Source organism: Stegostoma tigrinum, chromosome 4, assembly GCF_030684315.1.
Source record: "Stegostoma tigrinum isolate sSteTig4 chromosome 4, sSteTig4.hap1, whole genome shotgun sequence".
NCBI classification, from domain to species: Eukaryota; Metazoa; Chordata; class Chondrichthyes; order Orectolobiformes; family Stegostomatidae; genus Stegostoma; species Stegostoma tigrinum.
This window is the reverse complement of record NC_081357.1, coordinates 39446379-39467144: the sequence shown is the minus strand read 5'-3', so window position 1 is coordinate 39467144 and position 20766 is coordinate 39446379. Positions and strand designations below refer to the sequence as shown.

At 41.9% G+C, this 20766-nt stretch overlaps 1 protein-coding gene across 3 annotated transcripts; it reads right to left on the bottom strand.

Annotated features, from left to right (window-relative positions):
* Positions 1 to 1111: 1111 nt before the first annotated feature.
* On the bottom strand, positions 1112 to 18272 carry slc35a1 (solute carrier family 35 member A1). 3 transcript variants are annotated; one of them, XM_048531122.2, is made up of 8 exons: positions 18101 to 18272; positions 16430 to 16607; positions 14432 to 14591; positions 12974 to 13126; positions 9567 to 9633; positions 4360 to 4536; positions 2941 to 3075; positions 1112 to 1723 (listed from the first exon to the last, which is right to left on the bottom strand). In XM_048531122.2, the coding sequence occupies exons 2-8, from the start codon at positions 16564 to 16566 to the stop codon at positions 1593 to 1595; spliced, it is 960 nt and encodes a 319-aa protein (XP_048387079.1). In that variant the 5' UTR covers positions 16567 to 16607; positions 18101 to 18272; the 3' UTR covers positions 1112 to 1592. The 3 variants fall into 3 exon arrangements, with proteins under 3 accessions (XP_048387079.1, XP_048387076.1, XP_048387077.1); XM_048531119.2 differs by lacking the exon at positions 18101 to 18272 and adding an exon at positions 17901 to 18094; XM_048531120.2 differs by lacking the exon at positions 18101 to 18272 and adding an exon at positions 17785 to 17870.
* Positions 18273 to 20766: the final 2494 nt, after the last annotated feature.

Here is a 20766-nt window from a genome sequence, read left to right as displayed (position 1 = left end):
CTCATGTCATCTAACTAGTGAGAACGACAGAATTACATGTTATTTCATGTCATGAAGGATTTAAGGATTTGCAACAAAAAATGAAGTGATTTGATAACATGTCAAAAATACCAACTACGTAAAATTAACTCAATATTTGGTCCCCCAGTTGGCATCTGGAACAATGGTTCCTATGAAAATCCTGATGCTACTCTATTTTTTGGTCCATTATCCCTACTGTTAGATTAATTTTGAGTAGCTGTCGGTGTCTGAAAGCAGGGCAGCTCACTCATAATTCCATAGTGTGATTTGGCTTGAATATGTACAAAATTTTAAAACTATTTTAAAATTAGGCTTATTATGTGTTTTTTCTCCAATTATTTACCAACAGGTTAGAATTTTTGTTTCCTTCCTCAGATGGAACACATTCCTCATTGGGAGGACTATATAAACGTTTGACTTTTACCAACATCAGTCCTCTGACAGCCAAGTACCTAGTCCAAAAGCTCCAATTCAATAGTTGCTTTTTTGTTTGCAGAAATGTTTGATAATCTGGATGAACTAGCAAGAGAAGAGCATGATTTTTCCAAAAATATTGTCTTGGTGGATGAAGTGAGGTTTTGGATTTGCTCTTTTACTTTCCTAATAATGGTAGAAGTCTTACAATTAAATTCTCCATAGACAATTGAAGTAGTAAATACAAGACACCAAGTTTGGTGATAATAGGCTCATGTTTGATTAGACCAATGGAAACGTCTTGGTAATTGCTATGTCTTTGTCAACGACATGAAAAGGGGTTTCAGAATACACACTAATTCCCGGATTTGTAACACCAAGTACAAACTTTTAGATTATGCTGATACTGCACACAGACGAATTCAAAGTTTAAGAGATCAGATCAAAACCAGTCATTTTGTCTCAAATCTAGGTGCTGTATGATGTCAATGTTGATACTATGCATGATAAGCATGCAATTTAAAAATAATTAATGTTGTGTAAAACATAAATTACAACATAAACAGCAATTTTGAAAAAAAAAATTTTTGTATATATTCAAGCCAAATCACACTACGGAATTATGAGTGAGCTGCCCTACTTTCAGACACAGAGACAACTACTCAAAATTAATCTAACAGTAGGGATAATGGACCAAAAGATACACAGTAGCATCAGGATTTTCATAGGAACCATTGTTCCTGATACGAACTGGGGGGCCAAATATTGAATTAACCAGCAACTAAAAGTGTGACAAACATTGCAGCTGCAAAGCACTGACGTTTAAAGTTTACATTTAAAGAGGCATCTGAAACAAAAACCTAACAAAGACTTCTGTGGCTGTTCGAAACATGACTCCAAATTACCAGAACTTTTAGGAAGTAGACTTTTAAAAAAACGGCTTCTTCATAAACTCGATGAATAACTGGGTGTGTTTCTTGGATTGTCATAATGCATACCAGACCTTCACCTTGTCGACACCAAGTGCAAAACAAAATTGATGAATCAACAACCAATGTAGGATTTTTAAAAAATATCCACATCCCTTGCAAAATCTTAAAGATGCAGATAAGGTGATCTTTTATTCTTCATGTTTTTCCCTAATGAAGCGTTTATGATCACACATCTTCCAGTGGCTGTTTGGACTTCTCTGTCACAGTCTGTTGAATTGTCATTGTATTTTGCTTTGGTAAACCATAATAATATATTGAAATGCATACAAGAATGGCTCCAGATACAAAGGTGGGAGCTGAAATGAAAAGAAGAAAAATTACTTCACATACATTAGAAAAATAGTTTGATATTTGTTAATACATTGCACAACATGGCAAAAACTTTCAGATGCACTATTCTTCATCCATGCTGTCCCGTACATAGAACATATTTGCAGTTTAATAGAGTCATACAGCATGGAAACAGACATTTGGTCTAATCATTCCATACTGACCATAATCCCAAACTAAACTAGTCCCCCTGTCTGTGCTTGGCCCATATCCTTTCAAACATTTCTTATTCGTTCACTTATTCAAACGTCTTTTAAACATTGTAAACTGTACCCTCAGCTTTTCTGCTCCTGAGATGCTGCTTGGCCTGCTGTGTTCATCCAGCTCCACACTTTGTTATCTTGGATTCTCCAGCATCTGCAGTTCCCATTATCACCCTCATCCACCACTCCCTTTGGAAGTTCATTCCAAACATGAACCACCCTCAGTTTAAAAAAAAAAGTTTCCCCTCATAAATATTTCTCCTCTCATGTTAAAAATATGTCCCCTGGTCTTGAAATTCCCAACCCTAGAGAAAACACACCTGCCATTCACCCTATCTACGCCCCTCACGATTTTAGAGACTTCCATAGGGTCACCCCTCCACCACCTTTGCTCCAGTGAAAAAAATCCCAGCCTATCCAGCCTCCCCTTATAACACAACCTTCCATTCCCGGCAACATCCAGGTAAATCTTTTCTGAGCCCTCCTTTGCTGAATATCCTTTGCTTCCTCCCAAGTTGCTGGGAACTTGGAGATAATCTTCAATTGTTCATTTGTTGCTGGAAAGTTGAAGAGGACTTTTGAAACACATTTGAATACTTTGTGAAGGACTTTGAATATTGGTGCAGTTTTGACCAAACAGTATATAATCCGGAGATAATAAGGTGTAGAGCTGGATGACCACAGCAGGCCAAGCAGCACCAGAGGAACAGGAAAGCTGACGTTTCAGGTCTTCAGAAATATATTCCTGAAATTCTCAGACCAAAAATGTGTGTGCTAAACCAGACGTTTGAACATATGTATGTCTTAATAAGACAGGACTGATTTAGCCCCTGTTTTCACCAAAATAACCCCAATGTTCACAGAATCTCTGCTCATCCAAACAAACCCTATTTGTTCAAGAGGCGAAAAGCGTCACTACACTGACATGGCACGCATCATTTTGACAGTGAAAGCCAACATTAGGAAAAGATAATACTTACTTATCTGCAAGCCAAACAACAGCATAGAAGCAACTGTGGAAATGACTATTGCTGCAGCAGCTGAGAATCCCTTCATGATGTTATCTGTGTACTTCACAACAACTGAGGTATACAGACCTCCAAGGCTTGCTAACACTGTGGAGGTGAAAGCAAAATGATCACTGTAGAGATAATTAACTGAAGATAGCAAATTGTTAGCGTCTAGATTTAATGTTTGTTTTAACTCAAAATGTGAGAAACACTGACAAGGCCTTTTATTGTGATGGCAGTCAGGAAGCCTTCTCCCTGGACCTGCGAGTCCTTGTGCTGATGGCACTCCCATAGCAGCCAGGACTTTTACCCAATGACAATGCAGCAATGATGCACAGGCAACTCGAGTGCTTGGGAGGGACCTGAACCTGGGAGGCAATACTAGTCCAAGATAATGAAATGTGAGGCTGGATGAACACAGCAGGCCCAGCAGCATCTCAGGAGCACAAAAGCTGCCGTTTCGGGCCTAGACCTCTGATGAAGGGTCTAGGCCCGAAACGGCAGCTTTTGTGCTCCTGAGATGCTGCTGGGCCTGCTGTGTTCATCCAGCCTCACATTTCATTATCTTGGATTCTCCAGCATCTGCAGTTCCCATTATCACTGAGGCAATACTAGTCCCACAGTTTTGCAATTCTAGCTCTAAATGGTGCAGGAGAGCGCAGGAGTGATGATACCATTGGAGTAAGCTTGTCTTGTTGCAGTCTTTTCTATAGTCAGCAGACACTACAATGAGGGTGGGGGTGAAAACCAAACTCAATGGCAGGAGCGCTGCCGAGTTAAAAGTCGACAAGCAGATGGTCCTTCGAGACCTTACAGATGAACCCTACTCAGCAAATGAAACCAACCTCATTTAAAGCATTCAATAAACCACACACCCCGAATATTCAGTATGGGGACATGCAAACCAAAGGGCAGTAAAAAAATAACAGGGTCACACTAGGAAAAGGTTTGCGAAGCATGGTTCGAAGGTATTTAGTACATTGTATCATGCCAAGTCTGCAGAAGCTCCTACAGCAAAATTCCGAAAGCCAGCTCAGGAAAGCTTCCCAGAACCAGGAATCCCACAGAACTCACCGAACAAATTATTAAACCGGAAATGAGCCTGAATTGGAGTGGACTGAATAACCATCCCACCAGAAATGCAACAGGATTCCATCAAAAATAAGAATTGTGTGTCACAGACCGGAAGATTGGTCCTTTTGTTTATGGCCTTATCTACTTGCATTGCCATCTCTAAAAGAATCACGCCTGGGCACCAAATGTTCTCTCTCACCACGTACAATCTTTCTATTTGAGGAAATGAGATTCCTGACTTTACCATGCAGAACTTGAACTGTTTTAATATAACAATAAAATTATTCATTTCACTAAGAAGATAACGGTACTCACATACAACAAACCAGACCCAGTGGGTGTATCCGAAGAAAAAGCCCTTCTCCATCACTTGGGCACCATCAGTGACATAAACTCCAAATGCAGTGACTGCAATGCCAGAGATATACATCTGTATGTTCCTCACCCACAGAGAGGTTTCAGAACTTTTCAATACCTTCTCAAAGTAAACACCTACGTCGGACAGAAATGAAACATATCAGATGAACAATATCAAAAGCACAAGTAAAACATTTGACTCTCACTAAATACTCTTAAAATCAGATCAGCAAGCATTTAAAATCCTAACTACTCTTTACTGCACTTTCTCCACTCACACTGGGCTGATGCGGAATTCACCTTGAACTCCAGCCCAAGAACAGTAGGCCTGCCATATTCTGGAAGATAATCAGTTTGAAAAAGCTGTAATCTACTCTTGTTGAACTCAGTGCATAATTTGTGCAAAGCTGAAAGTCATTCACTACTTTTAGCAGCTCATCATACCTAACAAAAATTTAACTTGCGAAAGACTCTCAATTCCTATTCCACAGCTATTTGGAAATTTCAGGTGCAGAAACGTATTTGATCGCACTGCACCACACTACCTTAATGCTGGCAGTTTCTTTGGAGCTGGGTTAAGAATCCTCAGCAACAACCACTGAACTCCTGAAAAGTTATTCTCAACTAAAAACATTAACTCTTGTTTGAGATTTTCCGCATCCATAGTGCTTTTCTTTTATTAAAAATATTCAAGGCTGAGGTAGACAAATTTTTAATCTGTGATGGACTCAAAGATTATGGGGAAGACAACAGAAATTGGAGTTGAGGATCATCAGATCAGTCATCTCACCGAGTCTGCTCGGCCATTCAATGGGCTGAATGGCCTACCTGTGTTCCTATGTTTTATGGTTCTATGATCAGATTGTTAGCCTTAGATAATGTGCATTACAGTTAAGTCTCATTGGTTGCTGGGGATGCTCTCTTGGAGGTGTCATGGTGATTTTCACAAATGGTGAATATATGGAAAACTGTAATACACAGTCGATAAAACATTAGACCATTAATCTCAGGGTCATGGGTTTGAGCCCCACGCTGGGTGTTTGTGTTTGGGAATGGCTTGTTGGTCTAGGGATGTGATTCTCGTCTAGGTTACTGTACAGGGTTACAGGTGAGAGGTCCCAGGTTCAACTCCCAGACAAGCCCAAGTTTCTTGGTCCAGGCTTGGAGGGACTGTTCCTGTGCTGTTACTTTTTGTTTTTTGTGTGAGGCATGCACACTTTTACTCCAGGCAAGTTATTTTTCTTTACAAGTGCAAATCTTGCTTACTACTGACAAGCGGAGATCAAAGAGGTATACAGTAAACACTGTTCAGATCAGTGAATTTACAAAGGATGGAACTGTAACCAGTGGGAGCTTACTGTATTTAAACTGACATAGCTCTGATGAAAGGTCAGCCAGTTGAAACAGTTGAGTATTTCCAGCATTTTATTCTGATTTCAAATTCTAGTGCTGTACACAGCCTCTTTATGCCTTTAGAAACTTCACGCAGAAAATCCTCCACCTTTCCTTATTCATTTGTAGGAGGTGGGCATTGCTGGCTGGCCAGCATTTCTTGCCCATCCCTGGTTGCCCTTGAGAAGATGGTGGTGAGCTATCTTCTTGAACTGTTGCAGTCCACCTGCTGTGGGTTGACCCACAATGCCATTAGGGAGGGAACTCCAGGATTTTGACCCACCCATTGACAGTGAAGGAACAGTGAGATATTTCCAAGTCTGGAAGGTGAGTGACTTGAAAGGGAACTTGCAGATGGCGTTCCCATTGCATCTGCTGTACCTGGTCCTTTTAGATGGATGTGGTTGAAGGTTTGGAAGGTGCTGTCTAATGATCTTTGGTGAGTTGCTGAAATGCATTGTGTAGATAGTACATACTGCTGCTACTGAGCAGTGGTGGAAGGAGTGTGGATTTAGTGCCAATGAAGCAGGCTGCTTTGTCCTGGTGGTTACAAGCTTGAGGGTTGTTGGAGCTGCACTCATCCAGGCAAGTGGGAAATATTCCATCACACTCCTGACTTGTGCCTTGTAGATGGCAGCAGGCTTTGGGGAGTCAGGTGGTGAGTTACTCGTTGCAGCATTCCTAGCCTTTGGCCTGCTCTTGTAGGCATTATGTTTATGTGGCTCAGTCCAGTTGAGTTTCTGGTCAAAGGTAACCCCCAGAATGTTAATGGTGGGAGATCTGGTGATGGTAACACCATTGAATATCAAGGGACTGTGGCTAGATTGCCTCTTCTTGGTCAAAGCCTGGCATTTGTGTGGCACAAATGTTATTTGCCATTTGTCAGGCAAAGCCTACATATTATCCAGATCTTGTTACATTTGAACATGAACTGCTTCAGTCTCTGAGGACTTGCTGAATATTGTGCAATCATCAGCAAGCACCTCCTATCCTGAAGGCGGGAAGGCCATTGCTGAAGCAGCTAAAGATGGTTGGGTCTAGGTCACTACCCTGTGGAACTCCTGCAGAGATGTCCTGGAGCTCAGGTAACTGACCTCTAACAACCACGATCATCTTAATCATGTATGACTCCGAAAACTGGAGAGTTTGCCCCTGATGTCCATTGATTCCAGTTTTGCTCAGGCTCCTTGATGCCACACTTAGTCAAATGCAGCCTGGATGTCAAGGGCTAGCGAGCACTCTCACCCCCCACTCTGGAATTCAACTCTTTTGTCCATGTTTGAACCAAGTCTGTAACGAGGTTAGGAGTTGAGTGGCCCTGGCAGCACCCAAAATGGGCATCACTGAGCAGGTGCTGCACTATAGCACTGTTGATAACACCTTCCATCACTTTACTGATGATTGAATGGAGACTGATGGGGTGGTAATTAGCTGGGTTGAGTTTGCCCTGCTTTTTGGATACAGGACGTATCTGGTCAATTTCCATGCTGTTGGATAGATGCCAGTTTAGTAACTGTATTGGAACAGCTGGGCTTAGGGAGTGGCGTATTGTGGAGCACAAGTCTTCAGGACAATTGCCAGAATGTTTTCAAGGCTGGTAGCCTTTGCAATATCCGGAGTCTCCAACCATTTCTTAATATCACATGGAGTGAATCAAATTGGCTGAAGACTGGTATCTGCAATGTTGGGGACCACTGGAGGTGGCTTTGATGTATCATATACTCAGCATTTCCGGCTGAAGTTTGCTGCAAATGTTCTGCCAGAACTTTTGCGCTGATGCGCACCGCTTTATATCAGTGGAGATGGGGATATTTGTGGAGTCTCCTCCTCCAGTGCATTGTTTAATTGTCCACCACCATTCAAAGCTGAATGTGGCAGGACTGCAGAGCCTGGATCTGATCCACTGATTGTGGGATCGGTTGTCTCTATCACTTGCTGCTTATACTGTTTGGTGTGCAAGTAGTCCTGTTTGGTAGCTTCACCAGGTTGACGTCTCGTTCTTAGGTATGCCCAGTGCATTTCCTGGTACACCTTCCTATACTGTCTATCTGCCAAACAAATTCTAACAAAGACCAGTAAATTGTTACTGACCCCCATACATAATGTGAAAACTACTGGTCCTGTACCAGACAGTATATTTTTGTCACTATTCGCTATTGAAGATACCTTGGCCAGGATTAGATTAAAACCATAAGAAACAGGAGCAGGAGTGGGCTGTATGGCTCCTTGGGCCTGCTCCACCATTCAACAGAATCATTGCTGATCTGACATTCCTCATGGTCACTTACCAACATTTTCCCTGTAATCCTCATTTCCCCTAAGATCTAGAATCATATCTATCTCAGCCTTAAATATACAGAAGGATTCTGCCCCACAGCTCTGTGGTAGAGTTCCAAAATTTCACAACACTCAGAAGAAATTCCTCCTCATCACAAATTAAATTTGATGTCTTTTATTCTGACACTATGCCCTCTGGTCCTAACTGCTCCCCATGGAAAATACCCTCTCAGCATTTAACCTGTCCAGCACCTTGAAGAACCTTATATGTTTCAATTAGATCACCCTCTCATTCTTCTAAACTCCAGCGGGTAATGTCCCAAACTGTTTAGCTTTTGCCCATTTGACAATCCCTCCATATCAGGGATCATAGTGAACCTTCTCTGGACGGCCTTCAATGAAATGATAGCTTCCCTTAAATAAGGGGACCAAACCCTCTCAGTTCTCCCGATGTGGCCTCACCAGCACTTGTACAGTTGCAAATAGACTTCTCTACTCATATACTCCAACCCCCTTGAAATAAGGGCCAACATTCCATTAGCCTTCCTGATTACCTGCTGTATGCGCTAGCTTTCTGTGTTTCATAGACAAGAACCTCAAAATCCCTGTGTTGCAGCTTTCTGCAGGTTTTCCCCCCACTTAAAATTACACTCTGTTCACCCTTCAAACATGAAAAACATCATATTTTCCCACATTATCCTCTATTGCACCTTGGGTTTAAGATTATCAATTAAGCAAACCATTAAAATGATTCCGTAATTTTAACCTGAACTCATGAAATCAATACGCAAAGCCTTTTTTAGATCACCAATAGAATAGTGGGTCTAATTCCAAGCACTTCAGCATCATTTTCGCTAAAGTTTAACATCTTGTATTCGTCTAAGAATACTCGAGAAAGGAACTCATGAAATTGAGCACAAACTTTGGGCAGCACGGTGGCTCAGTGGTTAACACTGCAGCCTCACAGCGCCAGGGACCTGGGTTTGATTCCAGCCTCGGGCAACTGTCTGTGTGGAGTTTGCACATTCTCGAGTCTGCGTGGGTTTCCTCCAGGTGCTCTGGTTTCCTCCCACAGTCCAAAGATATGCAGGCTAGGTGTATTGAACGTGCTAAATTGCCGATTGTATTCAGGGGTGTGGGGGTTATAGGGGGTGGGGTCTGGGTGGGATGCTTCAAAAGGACGGTGTGGACTTGTTGGGCCGAAGGGCCTGTTTCCACACTGTAGGGAATCTAATCTAATCTGATTTAATCTATTAGCCGGGATAAGGAATTGGTTGTAGAGATTCAAAGTCATGCTATAGGTATACAAAGCCTTCATCAACATTTTGGGCTGAAACCCCTCATATCTGGGAATTATGAAGATTACAGGCAATTTGATACCTAATTAACAATTAACATAACAGTGACGTACATTCAACCAAGAAACTATATTGGCAAGGAATTATCTTAAACAAGAAAGAGAAGATTTAATGCTTTATCAGGTTACATCTACTTACCTGCAAATCCAGAACACAACACTGCAATGGCTATGGCAACAAATCCCAAAACTGGATTCTGTTCAACCTGCAGTATGAGTAAACAAGCTGTGAAGACTGGCCTCCTTATTGTACATGAATAGCACAAGACTATTTTGGTGAATCAGATCAGAGTTGCAAAATTGGTTTGATTTGTATGGAAAACAGAAATGTACAAATAAGACTCTGAAGAAGGGTCCAGGCCCGAAACGTCAGCGTTCCTGCTCGGCCTGCTGTGTTCATCCAGCTCTACACCTTGTTATCTCTTCCCTCTAAGCTTAGTTGTCCATACGTGGTGTTCTGATATTTTGGGCATGGTATATTTAAAGCAGGGCAGAAATCACAGAGTAGAGAATGACGGAGGGTGTGCAGGTTTTTCTCAGCTGCTGCAGGGTCATACAGACTACAGGGAATATTGACCTTACCCTTCATCAAATCAGCAAACTAGCAATCATGCAAAATTCAAATAAGTAGTTAGCAGAGACCCAGGTTCGAGTCTAGCCTTGGTTAACTGTCCATGGGGAGTTTACACATTCTCCCCACGTCTGTGTGGGTTTCCTCCAGGTGCTCCAGTTTCCTTCCACAGTCCAAAGATGTGCAGGATAGAAAGATTGGTCATGCGAAAAATTGCCCAGTGTCCCGGGATGTGTAGGTAAAATTCCCACGTCAGATTACCAGATGGGAGGTGTGGGTCTGGGTGACAAGCTCTACAAAGGGTTGGTGCAGACTTGATGGGACAAATGGCCTCTTTCTGCACTGTGGGGATTCTGTGTTTCTGTAAGCCAACTGCTCTCCGGCATTTCTAATTGCTACATCGAAGACACCAGAATGCCTGCAGCATTTGCTTTCAAAACGAGAATGACTGTCCATTTCCGGATCTGACCTGCCTCTCCATACAGTTGGAATATGCAGCTTATGCACCAGGCACCAACAATTCCCTGACCGGGCACAAAGCAGTTTGATTACTGAGACACTTTCTTAAACTATCCAAGGAAAGTTTGGTGATTAAAGATTGCATTGCCAGCCCCTTCCCCCACGCCAGAGCAATTTTTAGATTTCCGTGAATATGCTAAGCTTCAAAATAACTTGCTAAATTTTCTGAGTTCTGAGGAAGGGACACTGGACCCGAAACGTTAACTCAAATTTTTCCTTCACAGAATCTGCCATTCCTGCTGAGCTTTTCCAGCAATTTCAGTTTTTGTTCCTGATTTACAGCATCCGCAGTTCTTTCAGTTTTTTCTAAATCTTCGGCCGGGCGGGGGACGGAAACAGTCAAAACATGGCATCATTCCTTTCAAAGAGGTGTGATTTACAATGAGAGAGATTTCCTCAAGATACAGAGTGTGGGGAAATAAATAGCCGCATCTTGAAATATGTCCATTTTCCAAAGGTGGTGATGCCAGATATCTTAAAATGCATAAGGGTGGATAAATCCCTGGGATCTGATCAGGTGTACCCTCGTACTCTGTGGGAAGCTAAGGAAGTGATTGCTGGGCCCCTTGCTGAGATATTTGTATCAAAAACCACAGAAGTGCCAGGAGACCAGAGGCTAGCAAACATAGTGCCACTATTTAAGAAATGTGGTGAGGAAAAGCCAGGGAACCACAGACTGGTGAGCCTGATATCGGTGGTGGACAAGTTGTTGAAGGTAACCCTGAGGGACAGGATTTACATGTATTTGGAAATGCAAGGACTAATTAGGGATAGTCAGCATGGCTTTGTGTGAGGGAAATGGTGTCTCACCAACTTGATTGGGTTTTTTCAAGAAGTAACAAAGAGGATTAATGAGGGCAGAGGGGTGGACATGATCTACATGGACTTCAGTAAGGCATTCGACAAGGTTCCTCATAGTAGACTGGTTAGCAAGGCTAGATCACATGGAATACAGGGCAAACTGGCTATTTGGACACAGAACTAGCTCAAAGATAGAAGACAGAGAGGAGTAGTGGTGGGTTGTTTTTCAGACTAGAGGTTTGTGATCAGCGGTATGCCAAAAGGATTGGTGCTGGGTCCATTGCTTTTCATCATTCTTATAAATGATCTGGATGTGAACACAGAAGGTACGGTTAGTAAGTATGCACCCGATACCAAAATTAGAGGTGTTGCGGACAGTAAAGAAGGTTATTTCAAAGAACAACAGGATCTTGATCAGATGGTCTAATGGGGTAAGGAACAGCAGATGGAATTTAATTTTGAGGTGCTGCATTTTGTAAAGGCAAATCAGGGCTGGACTTATTCACTTAATAAGGTCCTAGAGACTGTTGTTAAACAAAGACACCTTGGAGTTCAGGTTCATAGTTCCTTGAAAGACGTGTCATAGATAGATAGGTATGCTTTCTTCAATGCACTGGGCATTAAGTACAGGATTTGAGAGGTCACACTATGGCTCTAAAGGGCATTGGCTAGGCCATTTTTGGAATACTGTGTGCAATGTTGGTCTCCCTGCTTTTGGAAAGCTGTTGTAAAACTTGAAAAGGGTTCAGAAATGATTTACAAGGATGTTGCCAGAATTAGAGCGTTTGAGCTATAGGGAGAAACTGATTAGGCTGGGGCTATTTTCCCTGGAATGTTGGAAGCTTAGGGGGTGACCTTATAGAGGTTTATAAAACGATGAAGGGCATGGATAGGGTAAATAGTCAAAGTATTTTCCCTGTGGTGGGGGAGTCAAAAAACTAGAGGGCATAAGTTTAAGGTGAGAAAGGAATGATTTAAAAGGGGCTTGAGGGGCAACTTTTTCATGCAGTGGGCGGTGCAAGTATGGAATCAGTTGCCAGAGGGAACTGGTCGAGGCTGGAACAAGTACAATATTTAAAAGGCATCTGGGTAGCTATATGAATAGGAAAGGTTTAGAGGGATACAGCCAAATGTTGACAAATGGGTCTAGATTCATTTAGGATATTTGATCGGCAAGGACAAGCTGGACTGAAAGGTCTGTTTCTATGCTGTACATCTCTATGACTCCAAAGAATTTTTTTCAGTATTTCAAGTCAACTGACGATTCATCATGTGAATTACCACCACACAATTTTGTCTCCATCTGACATCCACATACTTGCAGCAAAAGGTCATTGAGCTTTATATGACTCAAAATGGTAAAGGCAGATCTTAAGCATTATAAGTGTATAACAGCAAATCAATGCTAATTGTGGCAGAATTAGTTGATTGACTGATTCCACTTGTTTGTTAAGAGCCTTCATACTAAAGCAAATGAAAACAACAGTCTTTTGTGGTGATATCACAGGTTGATCTTAAACAGGCTGCAAAGTTTTATTTTGCCAACGTGTTAAATAATTTGGAAAATATAGCAAATAAGTAGACTGTTCTGCCCAACCAGTCCATGCCAGCATCAACGCTTCACTGAAGCCATCTCCCCATCTCCAATTACTTACCTGCACCTTTGTAGTTTCCACAGGCTTCCATTGGACTAACGTTACCCCAGCACAGAGCATAAACACAGATGCCCACTGCAGCTTGCTGAGTGAGCGGTTCAGCATAAAGACTGTGCACAATGCTGTACTGGGGATCTTTAGTTGATAGGTCACCTTCAAAAGAAAATGCAAATATAATTTAAGAGAAAACAGAAATTCTACTCTTTTCTTTCCAACTGGCCCAGCTAAAAAAATACCCTGGGCATGCTAAATTATTTCAGTGATTACCATGCTGAGAGACATTGTAAATTATCGAGTAATCAGTTTTTACTTTGAACTTCGATTCTTATAAGTTAGCAATACAAGTTTTGTATAGTTAAATTAAAAAGGCCTCTGGTTTAAGGTATGCTGAACTTATCTGGTACATCTTTCAAGTTGGCAGCTGGTCAGTGCAAAGCAGACAGAGAAACCTGCACCATGTCCCAACAAAAACACAAAGATAAGCCAGCAAAACGACAAAGGAGATATACTGGTCTGATACGACTTGCATACAAGAACCAGAAGTTCAATATGATTGGTACGTTTATCTCCAAATATATTTTATTATTTTAAAAAACTGCTCTCTACAAACCCTTCCCCAAAAACAATCTGAGAACTAAATTCAGGGTCCATTCCATTATTTGATTACACACCAAATCCATTGCAAAAGTGCCACTGAAATGCACGGCTAATAAAGTTTTTCTTTGCCCACGTGGCGTTTTCCTCCGGGACTACTTAGCTTAAATCTTTGTGTTTTGATTTCACAACACCAAGTTTATGTAATGCCCATCCTCCTGCCCTCATCACCAATAATCAAATGCTATCATTTCACAGGCAATAGCAAAACCTTGTTCCTCACCCTCCCATACACGTCCACTGTGGCATTTGCTATGTACCAGAAAAATACTTGATCAGCTAGACTTCATGTTTGTAGTCTCAGGACTAGACTCCTCAGAGGAGCTATTATAAAAGAATTGGTCATACATTAGCATTTTTGCCAAGTTTCCACTGACCATGTGTGACCAAAGACAGAGCTAGTCGTCTGGGCAGGCAGCATCACAGACAAGTCAGACATAGGATATCGGATGAAAACTTTAAGCTTCCAGCAAGGGAGTTGGAGCCAACTGCTGCATGCTTGCTGACACAGGTCTGCATCTGTTCCATTTACATCCCTTTTAAAATCAGAACTGCCAGCACTGTCAACACACTCGGTCTTTAATTCCAAAAAAAGCATGTCTCTGATTTGTTAAGCCATTTTAGAGTAGTTAATGCAGTTTGCCAAGCACACTTTCCACTTGGCATCATTCTGATGTCCTTTCTCATCACTATTTTTATTTTTTCAAGGTGTCAAAGAGTAACATACCATACTTCTCAAAAAATGTAAGACACCCACATGGCTTGATAATGTCTTCGTGACTCATGTATCCAGATATTCATTACCTGATACACTGCTGCATCCAAATTGCTAAGTGCCACAAAAGCCATATTGTTCTGAACAGCATACACTAGCGATGGAACACTGAGCTTCAGCAATTCTTTGGGGCTTCTTAGTATATGCTCCTGTAAAGCTGACAGCGTCCTACTCAAACTCCCAGAGTCCCTTAGGAAGGAAAAGAATAGAAGCAATGCAACATGTTAAATCATTGTCAGAGAGCAAAAGGATACTGGCACAGACCATCTGGTCACCTCACATCTAGGGGGAGAAAAGGGGATAAAATTTGACTTGGAAAACATAATTTGCAGTATCCCAGCCACCCTTTGTCAGAGCCCAATCTCAAAGCCATGAAAATGCATGTACCAGATAGGGAATGGGTGTCTGATTATCACAGGACACAGAATCAAATACTCCATATTTGCGAGTTCAAACACTAAAACACCTTGGCAGTTTAGGACCTTTGGGCCCAGCATTTAAATGGAAGAGCCTCAGAGGGTAGCCACATCAATAAAAGCAGAAATCCAAAGGAACAGATATTTTCCTTCAAAATAGCTCAGAGGCATCCTCTTCCTTCTACTGTAGAAACGAGCCAGGAGACCACCCGCCATCCCCAGTGTGGTGAAATTTTCCATGTTGGTCAACTCCGACTTACATTCAGGGAGGATGGAAATCCCAGGTTTCTGTGGTTACCCCAACTGAAGACATTGACCTCTGTTTTATTTACTTGTTGGCCAAGAACTATGAACTAAACAAGGAGACCATGCATGGCGTAGCTGCCCAATGTCCCGCACACTGAAATCAGCAATACTTTTAGTATTTTGTCCCATGATTGGAAACTGCAGTAAAGTAGGCAAAAGTCTCCGGACCTAAGAATTAGTAACAGTACAAGAAGGAAGCCACAAGCGCCATTACTGGAAAGTATTATATATTAAACAATAAAGTTGACATTCTCTGAAAGATTAAAAAAAGGAAAATATGTCTCAAAAAAAGTACCTAAAGACACAGGAAAAATCTAAAGACTGGCAAAAAGGGGGGAAAACTATCAGTCAAAATCAGTTCATTCATTGTGACATTTACAGCTTCCCCACATTTTCTAATAGTTTGCTTATCTTCCCTCCTTCACTCCATCCACTTGACATGGCAACCATTCTCTTTCTATTTCTATTAATAATCTGACAGTTTTAAAAGACCTTCTCCCAAATACACACTTCAAGTGCAATTTCACCAGCTGGTGAAATTAATCACCCAACAACATTGATTAGCTAAAGTTGTTCTTCGGGCCTTGAACTACAAATGCACAGTTAGAATGTGTGTACCAGAATGTTAAGTTAAAATAAACTTTCAAAGTCAAATGGGTTTGTCATCACAAACATATGCTACAGGAAAAAAGTGACCACATGACATGCAGTGCAGCATGTGACCCTTGTTTCACTCCAGATGCACTCAGACTTTAAAGCATAAACTAGACAACCTTCCAGTATAACAAAGAGAAAATGTTGCACTGTGTACAGTAATTAACAGTTTGTTTGATCTACAGGTTCATGAGGACAGAAGAAGATCCCAGACACTACTCGAAGAACAAATTGTACCAATATATTGGACATCATTCTCCCCTTAACCACAGCCAGAAAAACAGATCAACTGGTCAGTTCAGGTTATGGAATCTTCTTGAATATCATAAACATGTCACACTAGCTTACAGTCAGCCAAATTAATCCTGTGTGCACGGCAGAGATTCTCCTAGAGTTTTGAGTACTTTCTGTCACCACTCAATCACTAAAGAAAATCTAGGACGATTCAACAAATGTTGGCCTTGCCAGAAGAATTAGTAAAAATTAGGATGCACAGCTAAGCTGACTTGGTCTATTGAAATGTTTATAATGACAAGGCAATAGTTTACACAAGTGATTTGCAATAAAGACAATACTATCTTCTTATTCACTAATCAGTCATAAAATACAACATATGTTTCAAGTAGCACTAATAGTGAGTTTTACACCTACCTTATTAACATACCTAAACTCAGAATTAGTTTGATGACTTCCGTGATACAAACAGCAGTGGTTGCAAAATACATCTTTGTTAAGACTGTCCTTGTGTACCGTAATGTTACAGTATAAGTAGCAGCCACAAGCGTCATTACTGACAAGCAGTACACTTTAAACAATAAGCTGACATTCTCTGAAAGATAAAAAAAAGGAAAATATGCCTCAAAAAGACTTGAGAAAGAAAAGGTCCTAGGACTACTAAAACCAATAAGGTGTGGAAAACAGATCAACCCCAAAATCAGAGATAATGGGAACTGCAAATGCTGGAGAATCCAAGATAATAAAATGTGAGGCTGGATGAACACAGCAGGCCAAGCAGCATCTCAGGAACACAAAAGCACAACCCCAAAATCAGTTGGTTCATTGCGATACCTACAACATCCCCACATTTTCTAATAGTTTGTTTATTTTCTCTCCTTCACTATCTATTCCATTCTTGTTCTATTTCTATTAATAATCTCACAACTTTAAAAGACCCTCCTCCAAACACACACTTCCAAAGCTGAACCACCAAAAAGTTTGTGTCCCCTAAAAAAAAATTCCCCGAAGCTTATCATCAGGTTTTAGTCCATTTCCCCAGTGCCAGACTTGAATGTCACCCACGTTTCAGTAATTAAAAGTAGTCATTGCATTCAATGTGGTCTGGCCTGATCACACCAGTCTTCCCAAATTTCTCCATCTTGCACAGCTATATACACTACAACAAATAGGATGCACATTAAGTGCCTTATGATGTTTTACCGTGTTAAAAGCACCGGATAGCAACTTGAGACCTGGTTTGCTGTATGTCTCCAGCATCTGCAATTCTTGCTAGCTCAGATAATAATGCAAACTAGCCTCATTAAAAGTGAGCATGAGACGAGACTGTAGGATTTGTGAAAAAAGTCAACTAAGGATTATTAACGATTATTACTCGGTCTGGCTTATATGCTATTTCAGTCCCAAAGAAGTCATTATGTTAAAGGCTCTATACTTGTACTCACTGTTATCCCAAACAAGCTGAATCTATAAAACTTCAACTTAAAAATCGGGCAAGACTTAGAGCTCTGCCCCTTAGCCACTGTTCAATGTGCAAAGGACACCCCAAGACTATAACGACAGGCTGTTTACTGTTTCCCCAATGCGGACTGAGTCAGTTTCTTCCTATGCCAGTCCTAAAAATCCTGACAAGTCAGCGGTATCACAGCTTCTCGACGGTGCCCTTCAAACCTGCGCATTCGGTTAAAATCCGCGCACACAAAAGAGAAAAAACATGTCAACTCTTAACTCTAGATAGGGATAACGGCGAGCGGTCACTAACAAGCTCACACCAGCTTTTGTTGACAAGGGGTTTTCAAGGTCTCGCTTCCCAAAATATCTCCGTTCATGTTAATCTCGAAATGAAACAGGCGTTTACAAACGGGAGTGCACGAGCATGCCAGCTTACCAGTAGCCATCTTCCTGGCTAACTGCATACAGAGTGTGGACGAGATTCCGTCCCAGCTCTGACCCGCCACCCCGCTGCAATCGAACGAGGCCCAGATCGGAGAACAATCGCAGACGTTCCGGTTCCGAACACTCCGGGCCACGTTCTAATCCCGCCCACCGCCGCGTAGAGCAGGGCCGACTCGCGCCATTGGTCTGCACCTTCCAGTTTCTCCGCATCATCGCTGTCTCACGACTCGAGTGCCCTTTCGGGCGAAGTTTGAACTTTGAGTGGGCAGTTCCCTCGCTCGCCCAGGACTGACTCATTGACCCGAACACTCCGGAAATGTCTGGCAGCCGACTCTAACTGTTCGGTAATCGTGGAAATGACCTCCTCCACCGGCACGCCATCTACCCGCTTATGCGACACCCATTGGCCATTTATCAAACTATGCACTTAGCGCCTAATACCCCACTCAGCCACTACGTTACCCACTTGGCATCCTAACCAGCTACCACCCCCACCCATATTCTACTCTATCCATTTTTTCAAAGTCAAAAGACACCAGGTTATAGTCACCCGACAAAAGAGAAGTGTTCGGAAGCTTGTGATTCAAATAAACCCTTGGTGCCGTGTTACTTCTGACTTTGTCCACCCCGGTCCAACACCGGCATCTCTACATCATGGCTATCCATTTTCCAAACTATCCATTCAACACATAACCCACCTACCACTTAACACCACACCATTTAATGCATTTACCACCCACTACCCGTGTCCCCTCCATGTAACACACCTACCAATCTACTGGGCGGGTATCTGCTTCACAAATATCCTTCGGGGAAGGCTGTCGGCCATCCCTACTGGTACTAGCCTCCATGTAACTTCAGAAGCACTATAATATGTGGCTGCCACTTACCTGCCGTCTCAAATGGCCCAGCTAGTCCATAAGATATAGGAGCATATTTAGGGAATTCAGCCCATTGCATCTGTTGTGCCATTTGATCATGGCTGATATGTTTCTCAACCCCATTCTCCTGCCTTCTCTCCATAAGCCTTGATCCCCTTACTAATCAAGAACCTATCTCTGTCTTAAATACAGTCAATGACTTGACCTCCACTGCCTTCCGTAGCAATGAGTTCCACAGATTAACCACCCTCTGGCTGAATAAATTCCTCATCCCAATTCTAAAGGGTCATCCCTTCATTCTGAGGAAGCCCTCAGATTCTAGTCTCTCTCAATGGTGAAACATCTTCTCCAAATCCGCTCTATCCAGGTTGCGCAGTATTGTGTAAGTTTCAACGAGATCTCCCCTTATCATTCTAAACTCCATTGAGTACAGACTCAGAGTCCTCAGCCACTTCGCATATGACAAACCCTGCATCTCTGGGATCATTCTTGTAAACCTCTTTTGGACCGGTTCCAATACCAACACAAACTTCCTTGTATACTGGGCCAACTCAAGGGCTGTTAGGGATGAACAAAAGCTGTGCTTGCCAGTGACACCCACTTCAACTGAAAGAAAAAATAAGAACACATTGCAGGTGTTTAGTCCTTCCTGCCCAAACTGACTTACTAGACTATAAAGATTTCTAAATCTGAACAGATTGGGAAGATCTTTATTCAAAGCACGAACATGGAACAGATGAGGGATTGTATGGAAGTGAAACTATACCTCTGTCACAAAACATATCTGGAAATATAAATAAGCAGCCAACCACAATCAACTGGGAAAGCAGCCTTTAGGACTTATGACTCATCCTCCTTACCGTAACATCAGGTGTATGTGAAGCTTGAAGATACTCCCTTCATGATAATCCTGAAATCAGTTAGCATATCGGCTCCACATTGCGTTACAATTAATGCTTTTAAATAATGCATCAGGCAATAACATTATTAATCATAGAATCCCCACAGTGTAGAAACAGGCCACTTGGTCCATCAAGTCACACAGAACCTCTGAAGAGCAACTCACCTACCACCCCTGTATTTCCCAAGACTAATCTACCTAATCTGCATCTTTAGACTGTGAAAGATATCCCACATAAACATGGGGAGAATGTGCAAGCTCCGCACAGGCAGTCACCTGAGGCTGGAATCAAACATGGGTCCCTGGAACTGTGAGGCATCAGTGTTAACCACTGAACCATCATTTGCGAATCTCTGCCGTTAACCACCTAAGAGAACAGTATGAAAGGTATCATCAACATAATGTAGTACAAGGTTGCAATTTGTAAAATGCGTGGATATTTATAGAGAGAGAATATTTTAAAGTTTTTGAGATGAATAGTAAATGTTGGTGCAAGTTCCTAGAATCAGAAAAGCAGAGGAAATCTCACATATAACTATGTTACATCTTCCATCAGCACAGAACTTTGCAAAGCACTTTGCAACCAATTACCTACCCCTGAAGTGAAGTTACTGAAATGAAAGGGCAATTCAGTGGTTAACCCAGGTTCAATTCCACCCTCAGGTAACTGTCTGTGTGGGATTCCACTGGATCTCCAGTTTCCTCCCACAGTCCAAAGATGTGTAAATTCGGTGGATTGACCATGCTAAGTTACCCATATTGAGCAGGGATGTATGTGTTAACCATGGGAAATGTATAATTACAGGGATGAGTCTGGGTGGGGTGCTGTTTGGAGGGTTGCTGTGGACTGATTGGGCCAAATGGCCTGTTTCCACACTGCAGTTATACAATGGAAACTGACAGTCCCATTTTTTTTTTAAAAAGCCTTTTGAGCATCTAAAAGTCTTTCTTGCTTTGACCAACTACACCCTTTCCTGAAAAAGAAAACACTCATTGTCTGGTGCTAGAAACAAGTGCTGTTAAAAAAGCAATGATTTGAGGAACAGCATGTACAAGAATAGCACTGTTCCTCCAAT